The sequence below is a fragment of the Pelecanus crispus genome, chromosome 5 (assembly GCF_030463565.1).
Source record: "Pelecanus crispus isolate bPelCri1 chromosome 5, bPelCri1.pri, whole genome shotgun sequence".
Lineage (NCBI taxonomy): Eukaryota > Metazoa > Chordata > Aves > Pelecaniformes > Pelecanidae > Pelecanus > Pelecanus crispus.
This window is the reverse complement of record NC_134647.1, coordinates 54799885-54820849: the sequence shown is the minus strand read 5'-3', so window position 1 is coordinate 54820849 and position 20965 is coordinate 54799885. Positions and strand designations below refer to the sequence as shown.

At 37.9% G+C, this 20965-nt stretch overlaps 1 protein-coding gene across 3 annotated transcripts in view; it reads left to right on the top strand.

The window, feature by feature from the left end:
• The window catches only part of KIFAP3 (kinesin associated protein 3), a 72330-nt gene that overhangs the window by 24094 nt on the left and 27271 nt on the right, over positions 1-20965 (top strand). For all 3 annotated transcript variants that reach the window (XM_075710624.1, XM_075710623.1, XM_075710622.1), the window contains 7 exons: positions 4703-4803; positions 9260-9368; positions 10738-10850; positions 12332-12497; positions 13279-13404; positions 13828-13926; positions 15395-15480. In XM_075710624.1, the coding sequence (XP_075566739.1) occupies positions 4703-4803; positions 9260-9368; positions 10738-10850; positions 12332-12497; positions 13279-13404; positions 13828-13926; positions 15395-15480 (800 nt within the window). The remainder of the gene's footprint in view (positions 1-4702; positions 4804-9259; positions 9369-10737; positions 10851-12331; positions 12498-13278; positions 13405-13827; positions 13927-15394; positions 15481-20965) is intronic.

Sequence of the window (20965 nt, the reverse complement as noted above, 5' to 3'; positions counted from 1 at the left end):
AGTGTTTCCTGACAGCAGTGTGAGACAGCGTATAGATCTGATACTCAGTTTGTGACATTCTTATCCACCTAGATTTCTTATTTGCCTAATTTTGCAGGAGATACAGTTGAGAGTATCAGAGTTTGAAACTGAAATAAAGATTCACTCTGCCATTTCAATAGGTATTTACCTTTGCTTGTGTTCTGGTTTTGATTTAGTGTAGTTAATGTTTTACACATGAGTTGGATAGCGTGTATTTCATATCTAATGTGGAGAGATTGATGATTCCATTAGAAATGATGGCTGCTTGAATTACTGATAGTGTTATGTTTGAATAATTTACTCCATAATTTATATTCTCATTTTTACTTTAGCATTTGAAAGCTGAGTGCTGCTACTGCAACTCACATTGGCATTTCAGTTTTACAGCTTTAGGGTTTCTCTTTTGTTGTCATGGAGCTAATGGAGGATTTTTTCATTTTAAGCTCACAAACTCAACCAAAGTGTAGGACTTGATCTCATGATGAAGAAATCTTTTTTTTCCCTTTAGCTTCTGCTACTAGTGCCCATCTACATCTTTAACCTTAGTAAGAACTAGACATGGAGTTCAGGCGTTGGTCCGCAGAACTGGCATATGGCTTCTTATTAATGTTCAAAGGCTAAAAATCTGAAGCCATTTTGAACTCAGAACCCATCATGTATTTATTTCCCTCTCTAATTTGCAGAAAACTAGTTGTGAAAACAGCCCGAGGGACCTGATATTTTTCCATCCCAGCTGCTCCAGCTGAACTACAGCTGCAAAAAAAATCTAAGTATTGTTTCTATAAACTGTTGAGTGTATTTTATAACACACTAATTCCCACAAAATCAGTAACTGCAGTTAATGACCGGTTTGTTAAGGCATTAACTGCACTCAGCTGGGAATGACCAATTTCTCTGGAATGGCTGTATAAGAACTAAGGATAATTCAGTAACACTTTCAAATAATTATTTGGTTAATTAATGGTAAATTCTTGTGGAAATCCTATCAAAGTACTTGTGACCCCCACATTTAATATCCAATGAGTTCATTATGATTCATGTTTTATTGCCATAAATACCAGAAGAATCCATAATGACTAGGCCATTATTTTCCAGGGCTGCCCTTACTGCTTTAGGCCATTTGGCTATTCCACCTTCAGCCATAAAAAGCTTGATGCTCAAAACTACCAGCATTTGTAGGCCACAACTTTCTGGCACCCCACCAGAACTTTGGTGATTTTTATGAACACGTTTGGCAGAGATCTGTTTTTTCTTTTCATTCTCTTGCTTTTTCTAGTTAGGGGAATAATTGATGCCTACTGTACCAAGTCATAAGGAAGTCTTTCTTGCAGTGTCTGCTTTTTCATGTGTGGCCTTCAGTAGTGGTCAAAAATAGCAGAAAAGGTATCACTTCCATGCTTTGGAAAGCTGTTCTCCAGCCAGGTACTGGGTAGGGTTTGAAGTTTTTACAGCCAAGTCTCTAACCAATGATTGACTAAGGGCTTTATTCATTAGCATTCAGATGAGTATAAAATATTTTTTTTAAAAAAAAGTAATCTTGGTACTGGCATATTCAAGTAATGGTCAATAGCTGCCAGTTTATATTTTTGGGAGCAAAGTCCCTGTGTAAAAGGATGGCAGTTGGCCTGTTAGTGGATTTTTTTCAGTATACAATCTTCAGCCTGCAAGATGATGCTTAGCGTTTAAAACACTGTAGCTGTTGAATCGTTCTCTTCCTAATCTTCGATGAACTAGTTATGCACAGTTCCCAGTCAACTTTCCAATAGGCTGCATGCTTCCTAATTGAGTGCGAGATTAACAATTGCATTAAATCATGCTGGCTGTGCTTAGAAACAACTACCTCCTCTTGATTTTCCTGAAGCATTTGATTCTTTGGATCATGAGTTGCAACTGTTCTGCACGAGAACTGAAAAAAGTCAGGAGGTTCTGCTTTTTCTCCACCAAAGTGCTTCTATAGGGAAAGTGGGACAGCGAAACTTCCAGAGATCAGCCTGAAATTCTGTCCTTTCTGGGAAATCAAAATGAAATTAAACTTAAAATGCATACACCATTAAAAAAGCTGTTTTAAATGCACACTCTTTTAACTTCAGTTCTGTAGTTTATTTTCATCTCCAGGCTAGTAGAATTCAGGCGTTTTTTTCCTTTTCCTTACAATTGCAAAATAACTTCAATACTGAGCCTGAGTTAAATTCTCTAAACCCCTCTCTGTTCCCTGTGTTGACAGTAGGACAGGGAAGTTCAGGGAAAATGCGTCAGTTAACTGTGGAGCAAGAAGGCATTTAAATTCAACTCTTCTTTTTGAAACTATAGCTGTCTTTGCCTTTGTGTCATGAAATCTGCCTTATGGAACATACTTTGGGAGAATGATTTAAGTGCCAGTCATTAAGAGCCAACGCATTAAGAGTTCATTCAGAGAAAATACATTGATCTGAATTCTAGATATTTTTCATGTTTTAGGTTGTGTATCTAGGTATTTTTGATTATTTTTGGCAGTTTAGAAATTGAGGCAGTGCTGTCATTCATCACTGATACCCAAGGTGTTCTTCAGGCATCAGAAAGGTTATTGTGACTGGCTGGACCTTTGAAAAAAGGGGAGAGAAAATTATGCATAGAGTTTCTTCTCAAAAAACAGAAGACCTTTGCTGCTGTAGTAGGCTATTTTATTTGAAAATAAGCTACTGGAATTGCCAAATAGCAGGAAATAAACTACTATTGCTACCAAATGTAAGGCTTTATCTTAACTGACTTTATCTTAGTGTAAATGAAGCCTTGCAAAAATGAGGAGGAAAAAAAGAAACCATGAAGGACAGAGGTTAAACAGATATAAAGTAGCATCATTCTTGTGGACTGCCTGCCAGTTCATACCAACTGAAGGTCTGGTCCAACTTCACTCTAGTTTGGTTTTCCTGTTACTGTTCTGGGGAGCCAACTTTTCTCCCTTTTATACTGGTTTGCCTTTTATTTACCATAGTGTTTCCTGTGTTATCCAGCAAAGTGTAATTGTAATTTGAGTCTTAATTTGAGTCTTAATGTTTGAGTCTTAAATGGAGGCATGGAAAGAAGTGATAAGAGCAGTGTAAACAGGTTTTGGTTTTTTTTCCCTAGCCCCATGAAATTTGGGCATAATTTACTCTTAAAATTTTTGTATTTGCTTAGGAGAAGCCTTTGGCTATATGTATGGCAAGCTTTTTTGATGTAATTGTTGGATTTACAATGTCACTACAAGTGAATATGTAGATAGATGACCAGTCACAAGAGAAGCACAAAAGATAACAAATGCTTCATTCTGTTTGCTTAAAACAGAATGGGTATGCTTTAGCAACTATAGTACTGTCTGTGTTTTTATTTTAAGAGCCAGAGTAGCTTTCGAAATTGGGCATTATCCTTTCTCCAGCCATTAAGTGCGTGGAAGGTTGTGATACAAGTCAGCTTTTTTCAAACAGGTAAGAATTCAGAAGGATCTGAAAGGTCAGCTATGTTTTTAGGTTTGGCATGGGAAAGAATACTTCACTGTTGTATGGCAACTGCCAGATGGATTTCATGGATCTTTTTTGGTAATTCAGTTTTGAAAAAAGGCAAGAATTTGCGTTCTCGGGATAAAGGCATCATATCCTTGCTTCTTAAAGGAAATTCCAGCTCCCACTGATGTATGCAGAAGAAAAATTTAACTGTGTTGGGTGCTGTTTGAGGTCTTGATGCTTTGCCAAAGTGTTAAACAGATATGTTTTAACTTAGCTTAAATAGAAGTGGGAGGTAGGATATTTCTGATCAGTTGTATAAGAACTGTGAACACATTCTGAGTTGGTGACCTTGTTATATTCTGGTCTAACTAATACAAACATTTAGATGAGTGTTTTATCCCATATATAGCCAGTATCCTCCTAATGTAGGGCTAGAGGAGAGCTCAAGAGGATGCTCAGCACAGACTTCAGCAGTGAGTCAGGATCAAACATGCCTGTGGTGTTCTTAAACACTTGTACGTTTGTCTAAGTTGGTTTTATAGAACCTTTCGGTTAAATACTTCACAGCCTACTCACATTAACTGCTCCAATTTTTCTTGAGAATCTTTTTGTCTTTGGTAAGTGTTAATGTGAAAATATACTGTTGTTGTCTTCAAAATGTACAAAATGCAAAAGGTACCCACAGGATAATATTATTGTTTAGGCTAATAAAACAGTCAATGTATGATTTACTTGAAAGGCGCTGAATTCCTTCTACAACACTTTCTGGTAATGGTTTTTATTTTTCTCTCTGGCATCAGTGCATTCTTTATCATTTCACTTGGAGACAAGCTTGTTGTTTCAACAGGAATATCTACAGCTAATTTGGCATTACATTTGATATTTAATTTCCTAGGTGGAAACTGATGAAGGCATTCTCTGGATGGCCTGTCATCATTAAGTACTCCTTTCACAAAATATATTTCTTGCAAAGTGGAGTTAAGGAAATGTTTTGAGGTACTGGGCCGGGGGGGAGTAGTTAGCGTTGCCTTTGTTCCCTCTTTGCACAAATACATTGTTCATTTGGATAGGCCAGGTGAGACTCTTTCATTAATGTTGCATTTCTGAGTTAAATTTTCCCTCTGTTAGGATTTTTGTGCTTTTTATTTTCCCCCTTTAAATATTTAACAATGCTTAAAATACCAGGCTTCTATTAATATGGATTTTTTTCCTCCTTCTAGCAAATGAAAACTACAAACAAGTAGCAATGTGTATTCTGTATCACATAAGCATGGATGATCGCTTTAAATCAATGTTTGCATACACTGACTGTATCCCACAGGTATGTGCTTTTATATATGATGAGGTGGTAAGGCGCATCTTTCCTTGTGCATGTCTTTTCCTCACTCATAGCAGAGCTCGCACTGACACCCGCAGGTGAAAGTGGGAACGACGACAATGCTGCTGAGTCGGTAGCGAACCACCTATTCATCGGGCAGTCTGGCTGTTCTTGCTGTCTTTTAGTGGTCCCCAGAAAAAGGATAGGTGACATATTCTTTGTCAGTGCTGCTAATGCTTGAGCTGCATCAATGAATTGGTAAAAGTACAGGTGACCTAATGAATTTCTACAGAAGATTGGGAATGCTTGAAAGAGATTAAAGCTTGAGCACAGCAGGTCCTTAGGGAACCTCGTGGAAAGTATTTCCTTTACTGTTTTAGAAGGCATTCTTTTCTGATCCCATTGGGTATCAAAATTTCAACGTCTCCAGTGTTACAGGATATGAACTGGAAACCAGCCAAGTAGTGTTACATTGTTACATGACAATTCCTTTTCCAACTGCGGGCATGCACAACAGGGGAGACTTGAAGACTATGGAAGGCTCTTCACCGATCTTTTGGGCTACAGTTTGTTGCATAACTTTTTGTCCCAGTCATAGTCTTTGATCCAAGCACAGACTCAGTATCATGGGTTTTGGGAATTTGTTTTGTGTTTTGTGTGTGTGTTTTTGTTTTGTTTTGTTTTTTTTTAAAAACAAGTACCAAATCCTCTCTTACTAATCTTTTTCTCAGTCCTGATGAGGCTGGAGTTGAGAAAGCCTGTATTGCGTAAGTGTAAAAGCTCGCTGGTTGCTTTTTCAGAATTGCACCATGATATCTTCTTTCCTGCCAAACATGTTTTTAACATCAAATACATCTAGAATGGGAAGTTGCCATGGAAAGTTTTCAGAATGTTTCTGGTCATTATCTCATGACAAAAATGGTGATGTTTTTCCAAATACAGGAGGATTTTGGAGAATAGAGAGGGGAGAACTGGTGGGAATAACTAGTACATGTTACAGAATGGTCTTGTAAACATCCTGCTGACTGCCTTTTCTGCCACAAGAAGCAACTATATGTTAAGGCATTTGCATTATATAAGGGACCTGCTTTGTTCTGAGCAGTTACCGGCCAAAGCAAAATTCATGCACTGTGTTTCAGGGCTCACTTGTGACATGCTTTCAGGGAATCTTGGTATGCCTCTTAGATCCCCAGTGCCAAAGGTAAAGGGCTGTGGAAACTTCAGTGATATCATACTCTGAGCTTTGGTGAACATCATTGTTCTGATAGGCAGCGACTGCTCAAAGTAGTGCTTACAGAGCTGTATCCAAAGAGTAATGGAGCAGGAAATGAGTCCTCTGCCTTCACTGGACTTCGGCTATAACTATGAAATTTGAAGGATACCTGTGGCTATTGACACTTCAGTGGTTGATGTAATTATTCACAGATCACATCTGCTGACTGTTCAAAAAGGACAAGCTGGACAATCAGAGCTTAAATTTTATTAATGTTCAAAATTAGGACAGTTACTAAAGAAGACAGAGGTAGCAGAAAACATGGGGAAGTGGACAAGGCATCAGGAGAAGAAAATGACCTTTTTGAAAGGACTCCCTGCCATCTGCTTCTACCCTGGAAAACCAAATTGTCTTTTCAGTAGTAGTACGTGCCCTTCTGTGGGTTTGTGTCCTTTTGAGGAAAGGTGTACATCTAAACTGGCAAATAATCAATAATGAATGTTTAGCTGTTGTAGAAAGTGATTGGAAAATCCATCCGCTGTTGTCATTTTGAACAGGCAAAGTGCTTGACAAGGGCTTACGCGTGCTGTCCCAGGTAAACATCCTTGTGGATTGTAGGAGTTAGTGGGTGCTATTCTAGTAACAGTTAAAAGTGAGTATTAACAGTTCATTCTTGTTTAGACCTCAGCAATGCGTGTTTTGTTTAAATAGGTGCAAATGCCATCCAGATGCTTATAAAAGCCTTTATTGGTAATAACCTGGCCAATCAAAGGGCATGGTTAGGCAGTGATGTCATGGTGATATTTAATATTGTACCGCAGAGCAGTGTGCAAGGTTCTCCACAGCTACCCACATGTTTTCCACCACAGTTGTCCTGTTTGGCCCCTCTTTGATCTATAAGCTTCTTTTCAGCTTAATGCTGGTAAACGTCCTCTTTTGACAGCACCCTTTGCTCCTGTCCGCCATTATCTGCTGAAGTTCAGAAACCAGAGCATCACTTCAAACAGCAGAGTAAGGGAGTAGCCGGTCAGGAGAGATTCCTGAGGCATGCAGTTCTGGCATAATCATTCAAAGATGTTTGAGCTGGGCTTGGGGAGGGGGTTGGACAGAGGTGTATGTGAACAGAGCTGTGGGGGTTGGCCTCTGGTCACTGGTAAATAAGTGAAGGCAGGTGCCAGAGAGTCTAGACACAGTGATTTCAGTCCTGGTCTGTGGTATCTGATACTCAATATGGGACTTGTCTGATTGAACACTACTGCCTCTTCAATGCACATGCTGCAGTCTTTTTACTGCCTTCCTGTTAAATCAGTAAAAGATGACAATGGACATAGTAAAAGCAGAACAAATTTAATTTTAATATTTCCTATTTGGCAGCAATTACTCTTCCTTTTGAAGTGGCACAAGAAGCAATCAAATTAAATGAAGACATAATGGGAAACATGGAGCTCGTACGAAACTATTATTTTAAAATTTGAATGGCTTTAATTGAAACTGGATATATTTTTTCTTTTTATAGAGAAGTAGTTCAGTAATTAACAGTGTAATCCCATCTTGTTAAACATCTAATTTCCACAGATTTTGTATTGTGTAAGTAATGAGAATGTTTCCCTTGAAATTATTTGAAGGGTTTTAAAAATCTGTTTTTAAAGGTTTTGTAACAGAATAGTTGTAGGGGGTGATTTTTGAATACTCATGTTCCACTTGTTAAGTGGCAACTTTCTTCTCTAGTTAATTCACTCTTATGTGACTGTTGGGCTTACGGATTTAATAAACTAGGGATTTTATAAGTTCTTAAAACAACCTAGGGAAACCTGATTCTGCCTTTTTAAGAAAGGGGGGAAGAAATCAGGGATAGCTTTTAAGTTAGTACATGAAAGTCCGGGAAAGAGATGAATAACTCTGTAGTAACCTAAATATATTAGGGTTTTGGGTTTTGTTTTTTTTATTTGGGGTCCGTTTGGAATGACAGCCTGCTATCTGGCAATAGATAAACATACAAAGTTGCTGTAGTAAAATACTTTGGAGTGAAATTCCTGCAATCCTGTTGTTCCTCCTTCCCCCCCTCTAAGTCGGTTGTTTACCCACTTTCTCTAGTGTTTAATGCATTACAAACTGTCTTTCCACCAGGGGGCAAGCACACAGATATTTGATGGTTGGTTGTTGCTTGCTTCTCCCCCCACCCCTTTTTGACACAAACTGAGCTATGTTTTTTTTGTATGTTATGTCCCGCTTATCTTTAGGTACAGTTGTTTCTACTTCCAGTAATCTCAGTCTTGTCATCACACTGCTTTGCATTATAATCTTGATGTGTCTTAATGAACTGAGCAGGTTTTAAGAGCAAATAGGGTGATGTCTTGCAGCGCCTCAATGAGGAAGTCATGCAGCTTATCTGCCATGGTTAGAAACAGAGGAAAAGAAACAAATGTTTTTGTCATGTTCGTAAAGTCAATGTGCCATTTCAAAAAATGTTAATATTAAACAAAACGAGACTAGATAGCCTGTGATTTAATGGACAATTCAGGTGCTACGTGTATAAAATGATGGCAGTCCATAGGTTATTTGCTTAAGGAATCATTTGGGAATTCACTGATGTTGAACAGCATTATAGGTGATTGTCTGCTTATGTTAAGCCAGGTGGTTCTGTCCCATTACCAAAAGAATAGGACTAGTTCTGAGAAGTCTTTGGTATATGGCAGTGCTCAGCTCTAGCAATGGAAGCTGCAAAGATAAAGCATGTTGTTGCAGAAACACTGCAGCTAATTTACCTATCAACAGAGTAATCTCAAAGCAAAATAGTAATAATCTGCCATTAAGTATCTAATTACAGAGTCATCATTTTATTAAATAGCCAGGTATTAATCCGACTTTCTGTGGAACTAAGTTGGCTTTTTCTGTATATTAAATCTACCTAAACTTTCAAAACAAATTTATCCATTAGTTTATCCCACAAGTTTAAAAAACAGGAAAAATAAAAAATTCAGTGGTAGCAACAAAATGTAACTAACCCAAGTTTTCTTTAAGGTGATGAGTGACTGCCATTTTTTGCACTTTATAAGCATTGTTATCCCTAAATAATGGAACCATACATCTTGTGCCCTTGACCTTTAGAATTTTACTGTGCCCATAGAAATGCTGAATATTCATTTTTAAAACAAACAAAAAAAGCTATTGTAGGTGACATCATAACATTGCTCTTCTAGTGCCTTGAAAGATTAATGACTTTAGTGTGTTTGTGTTTCTTGGCAGTTAATGAAGATGCTTTTTGAATGTACTGATGAACGAGTTGACCTGGAACTTATTTCTTTCTGTATTAACCTTGCTGCTAACAAAAGAAATGTACAACTTATCTGTGAAGGTAAGCATACTGAAATTTACTGTTTTCTTGGAGATGACAACACCTTATATATATTTTTAATATACTTACATATATAAATGATGCATATTTGAGTTATTTATACATTTATATATGTGTATGTATTTTTAAAAAAAATAAAATGCACCTGTTTGGGAAATGTTTGCAAGCAAATGGCCATATCCTCCCCAAAACTGGTCTTGGTGGCATGAGTGACACTGAGTAGCCACATATGCCCACATTTCTCATGTGCATGTAGTTCTGTAAACCACACTGATGACATTACTCTGGGAAACTATGGCTGTATGAAGAGATGAAGACTTTGTTCTACCTGGTGCCTGAAATCCATTTGCAGCTAATCAGTGTTTCACCTGCCAGTACCAAATTAATAGCACAGTAATGTTGTTTAGTTGCATCTTTCCATTAATTTTTTTTTAAACAGAGCATCTTTTGGGTTCTAGTATTTTGTTATGTGGTATAGATGGGTTTAATTTCATCCAGTAGCTCTCTAGGTTGCTTTTCAAGTTTCATTATTTTCATACTAGCAGTTTTCAGTGGAATGCTAATATTCAGTAGCTCTAATTTTCACTTGTGCTCAAAACTTTCACTATGAACTACTGTAATAAATTGGTAGACTCTAAAAGGGATAGTTGCAATCAATGGATTCTATGGCCAGCAGTGCCACTTTAAAATTGTGGCTTTAAAAATAGCTTCTGCATAGAAGGGGGAGCAGGGAGATCCAATTTTGTATTAAAAGTAGAAATTAAATTCAAGCTAGTAGCACTTATTAGATAGGCAAGGTGATCTTTTTGAAACATAATGGTAACAGTGGGACTTGCCCCTGTGCAATCAAGTACTTAAAATCTGTGTATGTCTGTTATGTGTATTCCCATGTAATGGTCTACATGATGGGAAAATAATCTTGTAAAACCATAACAATGTACTTATTCCATGGAGTGGGGAGAGAAGTCTCTGATCTAGTACCAACAGCTTTGCTGCATCTCCACTAACTACACTGATGATAGGATAATGGATCAGATCTAGAACCTTTCTTGGTCTGAATAAATAACTAAGAACACCTGTAGTGTTGTAGATGGATGTAGTTATTTATCTGACTTAAGTGTCCCATCAGTACATATGGTCATAGGATTTGTTCTAGAGAAGCTATAGAATTTATACAGAGCAGGTCTTGTCTTTTCAACTTAAACTTGGAAGAAGAAACAGTTCCTGTCTAGATTCTTCACTTCATCCTTTTAAACTTTTTAAAAGTTAAAGGTGTAGTTCTTTGTGTGTGGTGGTGGTGTTTGGATTGGCCAGTACTTTCCTCATTTTTTTTATTTGGGGGATTTCTGAAGTGTTTGATTCTTTTCAGGAAATGGTTTGAAAATGTTAATGAAACGGGCTTTGAAATTTAAGGACCCATTGTTAATGAAGATGATCAGGAATATTTCACAGCATGATGGGCCAACTAAAAGCCTGTTTATTGTAAGTACTCTCTATTACCTAATGTGGTCTCTGATTGTTCCTACTGCAAAAGACTGGCTTTAGAGAGCTGCTGTGTTTTGTCTTTCCAAGGTCTCCAGTTTAAGTTTTCTTGGCTGTCATGGGTTGATTTATGTTTTGTTTTATAAAGCTATCTCAGTTGGTATATCAGGGTTTGGATCCCTCACTACAGGGAAAACAGGTCTTAAGCTGTAACCAATAAGTCCCTGTTCCAAAACAAACAAACAAAAACAAGCAAACAAAAAAACCCCACCCAGCGGCTGGGATGCACATTGTAACAATTAAGAGTTATCCTAAATCTCTGCTTTTAGAGCTAGAGGGCAAAATAAAGTGTTTTTTTTCCTCACTGTGCCAAGTGGTTTGTATAAGTAGATATTCTAAAATTTTGAATACTTAATATTCAGTTAACTGTGTAAAACTGCCCTTTCAAAAGAAGGGAGGAGAACACAACATCCTAATTGTGGAATTTTTAAACGTATTTACTGTTAAAATGAAGACTGAATATCAAATTGTCTCAAAGCAGTATTGAATTAGTAGAATCCATGACTCCACTGTTAATGTCCACTGAAAATCTTTGTGCTTTGTTTTGCCTCTGCTTAAACAAAAGCAATCAAAACTCAACATAATGTATTTGAAAAAGTTTTTTCATGCCACAAAAACAAATATGTCCTCCCATCCAATGATAAACTTTGTTAACTTCTGTGTCTTTGTCAGTTGGGGCTTTTTTGGGGGTTTTTTGTTGTGTTTTTTTCTTTTTTTCAGAGCTGAATGAACTGGATTTATTTAAAATTAGAAATTACAACATGAGTTATTCAGAGCTGATTGGTTTTGCTCTTGTACAGTGAACAGGAATTTAGACTCGTTAATAAGGGACATCTTTAAAGAAGTCAAGCAGAAACTTCCCAATTTTCAACTGTTTGACAGCTTATATAACTGTGGCTCAAATTAGGCCCAGACTAATAATGACTTGATTCTTTCTATACCACATTATTTGAAAAAGAAACTTTCATTAAAATGGGAAAAGAAGGAAAGAAAAATAATTCAACCACCACCAATGATAGGGCTTATAAAAACCTATATTGTTGTGCAAGTTTCTCTCAGTAGTTATTCCTCAAAATCTTTAGGAAGAGGGCTTCATTACTGTCACTAATGCAGTATGGTGCTTGCTATCTTCTTTCCCTTATTTTCTAACAGTTTTCTCAAACTGTGTGTGTAGTAGCTACACTTGGAACATCTGAACAAATGATCTACATGTCTTGAAAATGAAAGGATGGAGAGGACGAATGCTGAAATGTCTTCTTGGATCATTCTTCAAGTGAAATTGAAACTGCCTTAGTAGCCCTCATTTCAGGAGAAAAGTCTCCTTAGCATTCTTTTGAGAACTAGTTTTGATTTGACCAAGTTGTGAGTTCTTCAGCACCCCAGATTATTCACCTGTAATGTTTGTTCCTGTATTTCTTTAGGATTACGTTGGTGATTTAGCAGCTCAAATATCAAATGATGAAGAGGAGGAATTTGTGATTGAATGCCTGGGAACACTTGCAAATTTGACTTTACCAGATCTGGACTGGGAACTCGTGCTGAAAGAGTACAAACTGGTTCCGTACCTCAAGGATAAACTCAAACCAGGTCTGTACAAAGTTAGGTTAGTCTTTCAAAGTAGAATCTCTCAAAGAATACTTAGAGCGCTCTTTCAGAGTAGAGTCTGTCATGGTTTAGCCCCAGCCAGCAACTACGCACCACGCAGCCGCTCGCTCACTCCCCCTACCCCGATGGGATGGGGGAGAGAATCGGAGGAGTAAGAGTGAGAAACACTCCTGGGTTGAGATAAGAACAGTTTAATAATTGAAATAAAGTAAAATAGTAATGATAATAATAGCAATATAATAATGATAATAACAATATACAAAGCAAGTGATGCACAATGCAGTTGCTCACCACCCGCTGACCGATACCCAGACAGCTCCTGAGCAGCAATCGCTGCTCCCTGGCCAACTCCCCCCAGTTTATACACTGAGCATGATGTCATATGGTATGGAATAGCCCTTTGGTCAGTTTGGATCAACTCTTCTGGCTGTGCCCCATCCCAGTTTCTTATGTACCTGGCAGAGCATGGGAAGCTGAAAAGTCCTTGACTGGCATAAGCAGTACTCAGCAACAACTAAAAACATCAGTGTGTTATCAACATTATTCTCCTACTAAATCCAAAACACAGCACTATGCCTGCTACTAGGAAGAAAATTAACTCTATCCCAGCCGAAACTAGGACAAGTCTATTTACCTTTATAATTTGTGATTGTTTGGGGAAACATAACACTGAAGAACAGAATCATATCTACAGATAAATATACAAGTGCCACAGGATTAAGAATTTCAAAGAGGTAATAATTTCTGCCTTCTGACTTACCAGGTTCTGCAGAAGATGACCTTGTTTTAGAAGTGGTGATAATGATTGGAACAGTTTCTATGGATGACTCTTGTGCTGCTCTGCTGGCTAAATCTGGAATCATTCCTGCGCTCATTGAGCTTCTAAATGGTATATTTCCATGTTTGACTTTAGGTCTTGTTTTTCAGAGAAGTTTAGTTGACGTAGCTGTGCTGTAGCTGAATGCACCATTCATTTTCTCTTGCAAGGGAGGGGTAGCTGTTTTGTATATCAAAGGAGGAGCAGTTACTCAGTTATCAATAGAGAGATACTGAGATACTGACTAGTGGTCTAATAGATTTTACTCTTCCCACACCTCCACAACTCTTGCTGCAATCTGTGGTCTTTCTGCTTGACAAGAGCAGGCAAGACAACACTCATTTTTGTGTTGTCAGGAGATGAAATCTTACACATATCAGTGAACTGTCTAGCTGAGAAGTAAGAACTGGGCTTTCTCTAAGCATCAAGAGCTTCTACTTGTGAGATCTGAAATTGTGTGTGTGGTTTGTTTTTTTTTTTTTTTTTTTCTTGCAGCTCAGCAGGAAGATGATGAGTTTGTCTGCCAGATCATCTATGTATTTTATCAGATGGTCTTCCACCAAGCCACCAGAGATGTCATTATCAAGGAAACCCGTATCTTTTTAAAGATTAAGCATCTAAAATTACAGCACTTCACTTTCCATCACTGTTTGGCCTATACTTTTCTTGCATAAACCTCCTGATCTCAGAGGTTTCTTTCTAAATGGTTTATTTCAGCTGAAGAAAAAATCCAAGCAGCATAGGCATTTAGAGGGACTGCAAGATTAATAGTAGAGATTAAAACTTAGTTTGCTTTGAAACAGGGAGGAGGGGAGAAGGGGGATCACTGGACCAGATGACCCATTAGTTCCTATCCAATCTGAATTACTGGGTGAATTTCTTTTGCAAATCAGAGTCAAAATCATAATCCATGGAAAAACTTACATAGACCATAGACAAAGTTTTTGCACTGCACTGTTATATGTTGCATACTCTGAAGTTATGTGTGTTAAAATACTTTAATAACATTCTTTCTTATATCAGTCTAAACATAAATAATGCCTGCTCTGTATTTTTCGTCCACCTAATTGTTCTTTGAATTTTACGTTTGGCATAAGTCTCCCAACTTCTTCCCACTATGGAGGCTTTGATTTCTGTTCTGGGCTTTCCTCTTTCTCCTCTTTTTGCCTGTTGATGACTGAATCTGTTTTTCAGTTTCTTCATGTCATGGATCTATTCAGTTTTTTTGTACGGTACTTATAACTCTTATTCAGCCTCTACTACTTGTTCTTTCAATCACTGCTGATGTTGAGCTTATTCAGATGATCCAAAAACTGTGGAAAGAGACACTAGCTGTCTTTGTGGGCCTGAACTGAATGTTAGATTTTATTGAAACATAAAGAGTAGGTTGAATGGGGCCCTTGTAGGGATAGCAGATTAGTGATTACTTTGCTAATAATACAAGGACTACTTCTTAATGTACTTCTTCCTTTGAGCTGTGTGCAATATCTGAGAAACCATTTGGGATGTTGTGCTTTGTCTCCTGTTTGGACTCCTAGGTGGGTAGCTTTTAAAAAAAAAAAAAATTTTTGGATCTCTTTTTATATCTGTAATGATAAAGCACCAATGTGAACAATGCTGTTCTCATTCAAATTGAATGAGACTAGTGTTAATCTATTGTGCAGATAATAGCATTATCTTCAGTATTTTTCAGATGCATACATTGGAAACCTTTTTTAAAACAAGAAAACTCCCTAAAGATTACAAAGGTAATAGTCTCAAAAGATTAAACCATTCCACAGAATCTGTGCCTTTTGCACTAACATATTAGGTGCGTGGATTTCCTGTAACAGATCGGAATGTATTTTCGTTGTAAGGGGCATGTAACTTTTCTTCAGCAATTTTGAAGAATATTTGGGTATCTTAAAATGTAATTTAAAAAAAAAAAAAGTGGTTGGGGGAAGGCTGCTGAACTTCGCATGTGTTGGAAAATTCCTGACTATGTTTCTTAATGAAATTTGCAGTTGGAAGATCCCAGGGCTGTGGAAAAAAAAAGGTTTTATCCTTAACAGTTTCTTTCCAGAGGCTCCAGCATATCTAATAGACCTGATGCATGATAAAAATGCTGAGATTCGCAAAGTTTGTGACAACACTTTGGATATTATAGCGGTAGGTCTGAATTTTTTTTTATCATCTGGCCTTCAAGAACCTCTCTACATGAGAATTCTAAAATAACTAAGTAGCAATAACTTGTAAATTGGAATATTTTTCATGTGCAGCTTCCTAATCACATAGGTAAAAGGCGAATTTTCATGGGACAATGACAATCATTAATCTAGGCTGTGTACCAAACTTCCAAAAAGTGCATATATATACTCTGCAAATTCATACCAGTTAGTTCTACGCAACAGACACTTTGAAAGAATGCTTTTATACTTAAATAAATTAATCACATTACATAAGTATGTTACGCTTTCATTATTTTTTAGTTCTACAAACAAATGGCTCTTGTTACCTAGCAGCTTTTATTCAGCTTTTCTACATTGCCTGATGCCAATATTTGTTTCAAAAAGGAAATGTGGGTGGCAATCCTAAAGCTGGTTGTTTTCTGCTGGCAAAACAGTCAGTGTAATATTGAACTTTTTAATACTGTCTTCAACTCTTGGATAGGTTTCCTTTAGCTACATGACTTAGTTTGTCCAACTACCTGTTGATCACAATAAACTTTTGGGACAGTTGTTTTGTATTAAACTGCTAACTTGGGAAAAAAGAAATACTAAAATATGAAGTGCTATCACTTTATCAGCCACTTATAGCATGTATAATCTGCTTCTGGGGATCCTTGACTCTAGAAGCATTAATATTTTCTATGGTGTTCTTCACTGAAGTAAAGACATTGTGAAACTGATTCCTCTTAGAAGTTGCATTTCATTGTTAAAATTCCTCCTGGCCTGTTTAATTGGAATGACTTCTGTTGACCAAAAAGAAATTCCAGCATTTCATAGTGTCTTGGGATTGTACAGACTGTACATCCTTTTGGATGTAGAATAGCTATTGTGAAATTAAATCTTATAGCCAAAGAGAACTTAACTATGAGTCAAGAGTAGTATCTGACTACCTTAATGCTTTTCCTATCGTCTACTTAGTTTCTTCTTTAGTTGAATTATGCATATTGCAGCTTTTTCTCTGAAAGGTTTAATATAGTGTAAGCCTAACTTAAGCTGCACAATACTATAGTCTGTTTTGTCGTCTTCTGTTATAGTCATTAGTAATGCTTTCTAATTTAATATTCATTAAAAAAGAAGCAAAATGACATAACATTTTCTGTGTTGGAATTCTTTTTTATCTGGCTCTGGTTTTGCCTCATGGAGGTATGGAATGAAAATCATGCTCCATGTCGAGTTGCCATTGACATTCATTAAGGGCAAGATTCCAACTAAGATGAATTTGCACTTAGTACTTATTTATGATAGCCATTATGTTCAGCTTGCCAAGATCGATTATTTCCAGGGACATCTCTAGTGGAAACAGTAGAAAGATTTTTATTTTCTGGGTGAGGCTGGACAATCTGAGTGCTTGCAACACTTGTTTTGTCTTGGGGACAGTGCAATTTCCAAGCGTCTCAGGCGTTGATTTGTTCATATGGGGGAGCTTTACAACGTGGTACATAGTAGTATCTAGTTACTGAAAAATTTTGTTAGTAATATTATTAAGCAACATTTATAGAATCTAGAAGAATAAATACATTAAGACATAGCTTCATACTCAATATTAACATCTGAGTAAAATGTACTTTGGCTTTTTTCCTTCCTAAGAAGAGGTAGTCTTTATGCTAGCCGTGAGTAAATGAGGAATGCTCTGATAATGGATGGGAAAGGCTTCTCAACTTGCAGGAAGCACTGGACAGGACGTCTAGGGCCTTGAGGAAGAATAAAGGGAGGAAATTACATGGTACTACTGTTACTGGGGGTAGCGGAGAAGTTATCGAGCATGTACCAAGAGTAGTTTGCGTGGTGGTAAATTTTTTTTTTCTTTGGTTGTGGAGCAGTGCCACACTTAGAATGGTGTTCACTGGTAAGTTAGGAGAGTTCCCTTTCTGAGAAGGTTTTTTTTAGCTTTATTATGTGGCTGTTGGGTTATAAGTAGCATAAACCATAACTCACACCATGCCCCTGTGGGGAACGGGAGGCACAATATGCCCTCTTTTCTGGAAGACAGAGAGAACCACTAATTAATTGATTGTTTTCTCGGCAACGTTGTAAGCTGGTTGCACATTGTCTCCCAGAACCAGAAATCACAGGCAAAAAAGGCAACGCATTCTAGATGGTGATGGGATGAAATATGAAGCTGTAAGTTATCAGAACCTCAGATCTTGATAGGTGTTTTGCCATTCAGCTCAGAGGATATGGTAAAGCAGCCTGTAAACACTGAGGTGTTTGGTTGTGTGGCAGTTTTACACACCCAGTGCCTTCTGAGGTGTGTGAACAGACGGTCTCTAAGATTGGTGAGACTTCTTATCTGTGCTAAATCCACAACAAGAAAAACTTAAGTTTTCAGTCTTGTTGTTCCATACATGCTGACAGGATTAGTTCCTCTGATGATGGAGATCAGAAACTAGATGTTAGAGAAAAGATATTTGAAAGTAATTTCTTCTCAGGGAGACCAATGCTTCTTTCACTCATCAATAAGCTCTATATAGTGTGATTGAAATAACACTGAAGAAAATCAGATGCCTTATAAGCCTTAGGGGAGATATGCTTTCTGTAGTAAAGTAATTGTCACAGAAATTATGGAAATGTTACACTAGTGATGATTTGTTTAATATAGCTTGGCTGGACTCTGCCATTGATGAACTGAAACAGATGTGCTGCTTTAGCATAGAATGTACTGGAGAGTCTCAGTTTTGCATTGGTAGAAATGAGATAGCCCTTTTGTCAAAAAGAAAGTTGGCATTGATGATTTAGGAATGCTTCAGTCTCGTGTTGTGTGCTGAATCTTGACACCAAGCAGCTAGTTTAGTGTACTTGTACACCTAAAGCAGGACAGGTCACATGGCTCAGCTGAAAGCCTGGAATCAATAGGTGATGTAGGAGTCTCAACAAGTGAAGTTCCCTTTTCCTCTGATGCAGAAGCCTGGACACCTGCAACTCAAAGCTTGTGGAAAGAAATGTCAGCTTACTCAAGATGGTTTCACTCTGTTCACCTCAGACAATATTATCAAGAGCTGAGGGGGTTATTTATCTCTCAGGTTTCCCATCCTTTTTCTGTTCCTAGCTCAGTCTTATGGCAGTTAAATGATTTTCCTCATTTATTCAAAGGATATTTAATTAACCATAACCAGATCCTTAGACTGTGTAGTCTGAGCCTTCCCCCCTGCCATTTCCCCCCATTTTCCTATTCAGTGTTTTTACAGCTTTGAATCCAGGCCTGCTGTACCATCTTATTTCCCTTACGATCAAGAGTGCATTATTATACTTCCTGCAGAAGCAAAATGTCTTATAGATAGCTACAGCATTGTCTATGTGATTTAGGAAGGGCCTCATGCCTAAGGTGTTTTTCCAGCTCTTGTTCTTTGCCCCAGGCATTTGTAATGAATGCCAAACAACGTTTTCCTTATGTGGAAAGCTGTGTTAATGAACGGCTTGCGTCTTTGCCTCTTAGCTAAGTGCCCTGACACAAATCCTCCATGTTGGGAATGCTGGAATTTCACATAAGATGCAGGAATGTGCTGTGAACCCTAGGTGCTCTGGGATTTGGGGCCAGCTGTGGAAGATGTTGGCCAGCTCTCTTAGAATCAAGGAAGAGCAGACCACAGGGATTTGGTGGGGGCTTTATTTGAATAGGCAGCATACTCTGAAAATAGATAACCTTTGGCTCCAGCTTGGTGTCCTCTTTCCATGAATAGTGCTGTAGTCACTGCAGGAAAAAAGGTTCTCCCTTCACTTGTCAAGACTCCCCCTTTCTGTGGTGTCCCTTGTTCCCCTGTTATCCTTTAATAATCATGAATACAGAGAGGTGGGCAGAAGAGCAGCTAGGGTATGGGTCTGCAGGCTGAACTGTTGACATGTTTTCACTGATCAACTTCTGCATTGTTAAATTTGCAGTCAGTCTGCATTGGTGCTGGTAGCTTTTTGTGGCAAAGAGCATACACCCAGCAGGACAGGCTCTCCCTGGACTGGAAGAATAACCACACTGTGGACAGCATTAGATAGGGCAGGCATGTCCTGATTGGTTTTGTCTTCACATAAACCTATCTTGGACAGATTTCCTTCTAGCATTGGTGCTTGCTTTTTGGAATTTTAAGAGTAGGAAGGTGAGCCAAACCACTGATCTCTGTTACTTTCATAACAGTTTGCCAGTGAGATACCTTATGCTGATACAAAAGGCGGGGTGGGGGGGGAGTTTCTCTCTTTAGCTATTGACAATATAGGAACCCTGTGGGTGGTGCGTATTTTATGTAGGCACCTAAATTTAGGGGGTATGAATGTTTACTCTTTTCTCTGCCTTGCCATTAGTTTTGTATCACAGGTTTCTATTAGCTTCTTGTCAGAATAAATTTAGTGATGAACCTGATTTTGAAGAAGTGACTGTGGGTTGCACAGGTGTAAGTGGTAGAACGATTTTTTTTTGGCCTGTGAATGAATTGCCCTCTGGTATTTACCCTAAGGTAGGTGTCGGGCACCTGCAGAAGGTCATCCATAACAGCTGTTTCTCTCCTTGGTTTATAGAGGCACATAGTTCAAATGATATGCCTAACTTTTGGATAGCTAGACAAGATAAATCTTTTCTTTCTTAATAAATGGTTAATTTAACCTTTCATGTAAACTGTGTGTTTTAGGGATGGTTAAATAATGAAGAATGTAACATATCACCAACTACAGCCATGAACATAATAAGCATTCTACTTACTGTATAGCAGTTTTAGTATGAGGAATCACATCAAATGAACCCTATTACAGACCCAATTAAAGGGCAACCACATTAAAGTGAGAAGGAAAATCTGTTTTTCATCAGCTGTGAGAGAACACAAAGCAGATCTGTGTAGCTCTATGTTATCCTATAGTGTGTTAATCAGATACAAGGTGTGACGGAAGCCAGTGACAAAGGGGACCCCTGATAGGGAACAGACATGCTCTGATAATAGGCCAGTTAACGCTTCATAATGTTTCAATGGTTCAGTAGTAAACAAAGTTGGAAGTAGAACTTCAAAAAGGATGGCACATTCCTCACAGAGTCGAACCATACATCTTCTATGACACTTTTGGATTTATGGAAACCGAATGTTAAAAACAGTTATGTCAGGGAGCTCCAAAGAGAATAAAATCAACCTTCAGGATTCTTCCTTTTATGTTTCTGAACAGGCAATATTTGGGGGCAGGGCGGGCAGTGGGTTGGAAAGTAGGCACATTCTGTCCGCCACCTTCTCGTTCCCCCATCCACCACTTTTCTAGTAGCCTAACATGTAGAAGTTTCAGAGGGCACAAAGTTATGTTTGTATCTCCATGACGTTTAGGTTTTTGGTTTCATTTTTGCAGGAATTCCTTAGTAAAGGAGGTGTACCTCATGTGTTGAAAAAACAAAACCAAAACCCAACCAAAACCAAAACCTCCCCCCAAAATAAAAAATAAAGGTTTTTTAATAGGTCAACTATAAT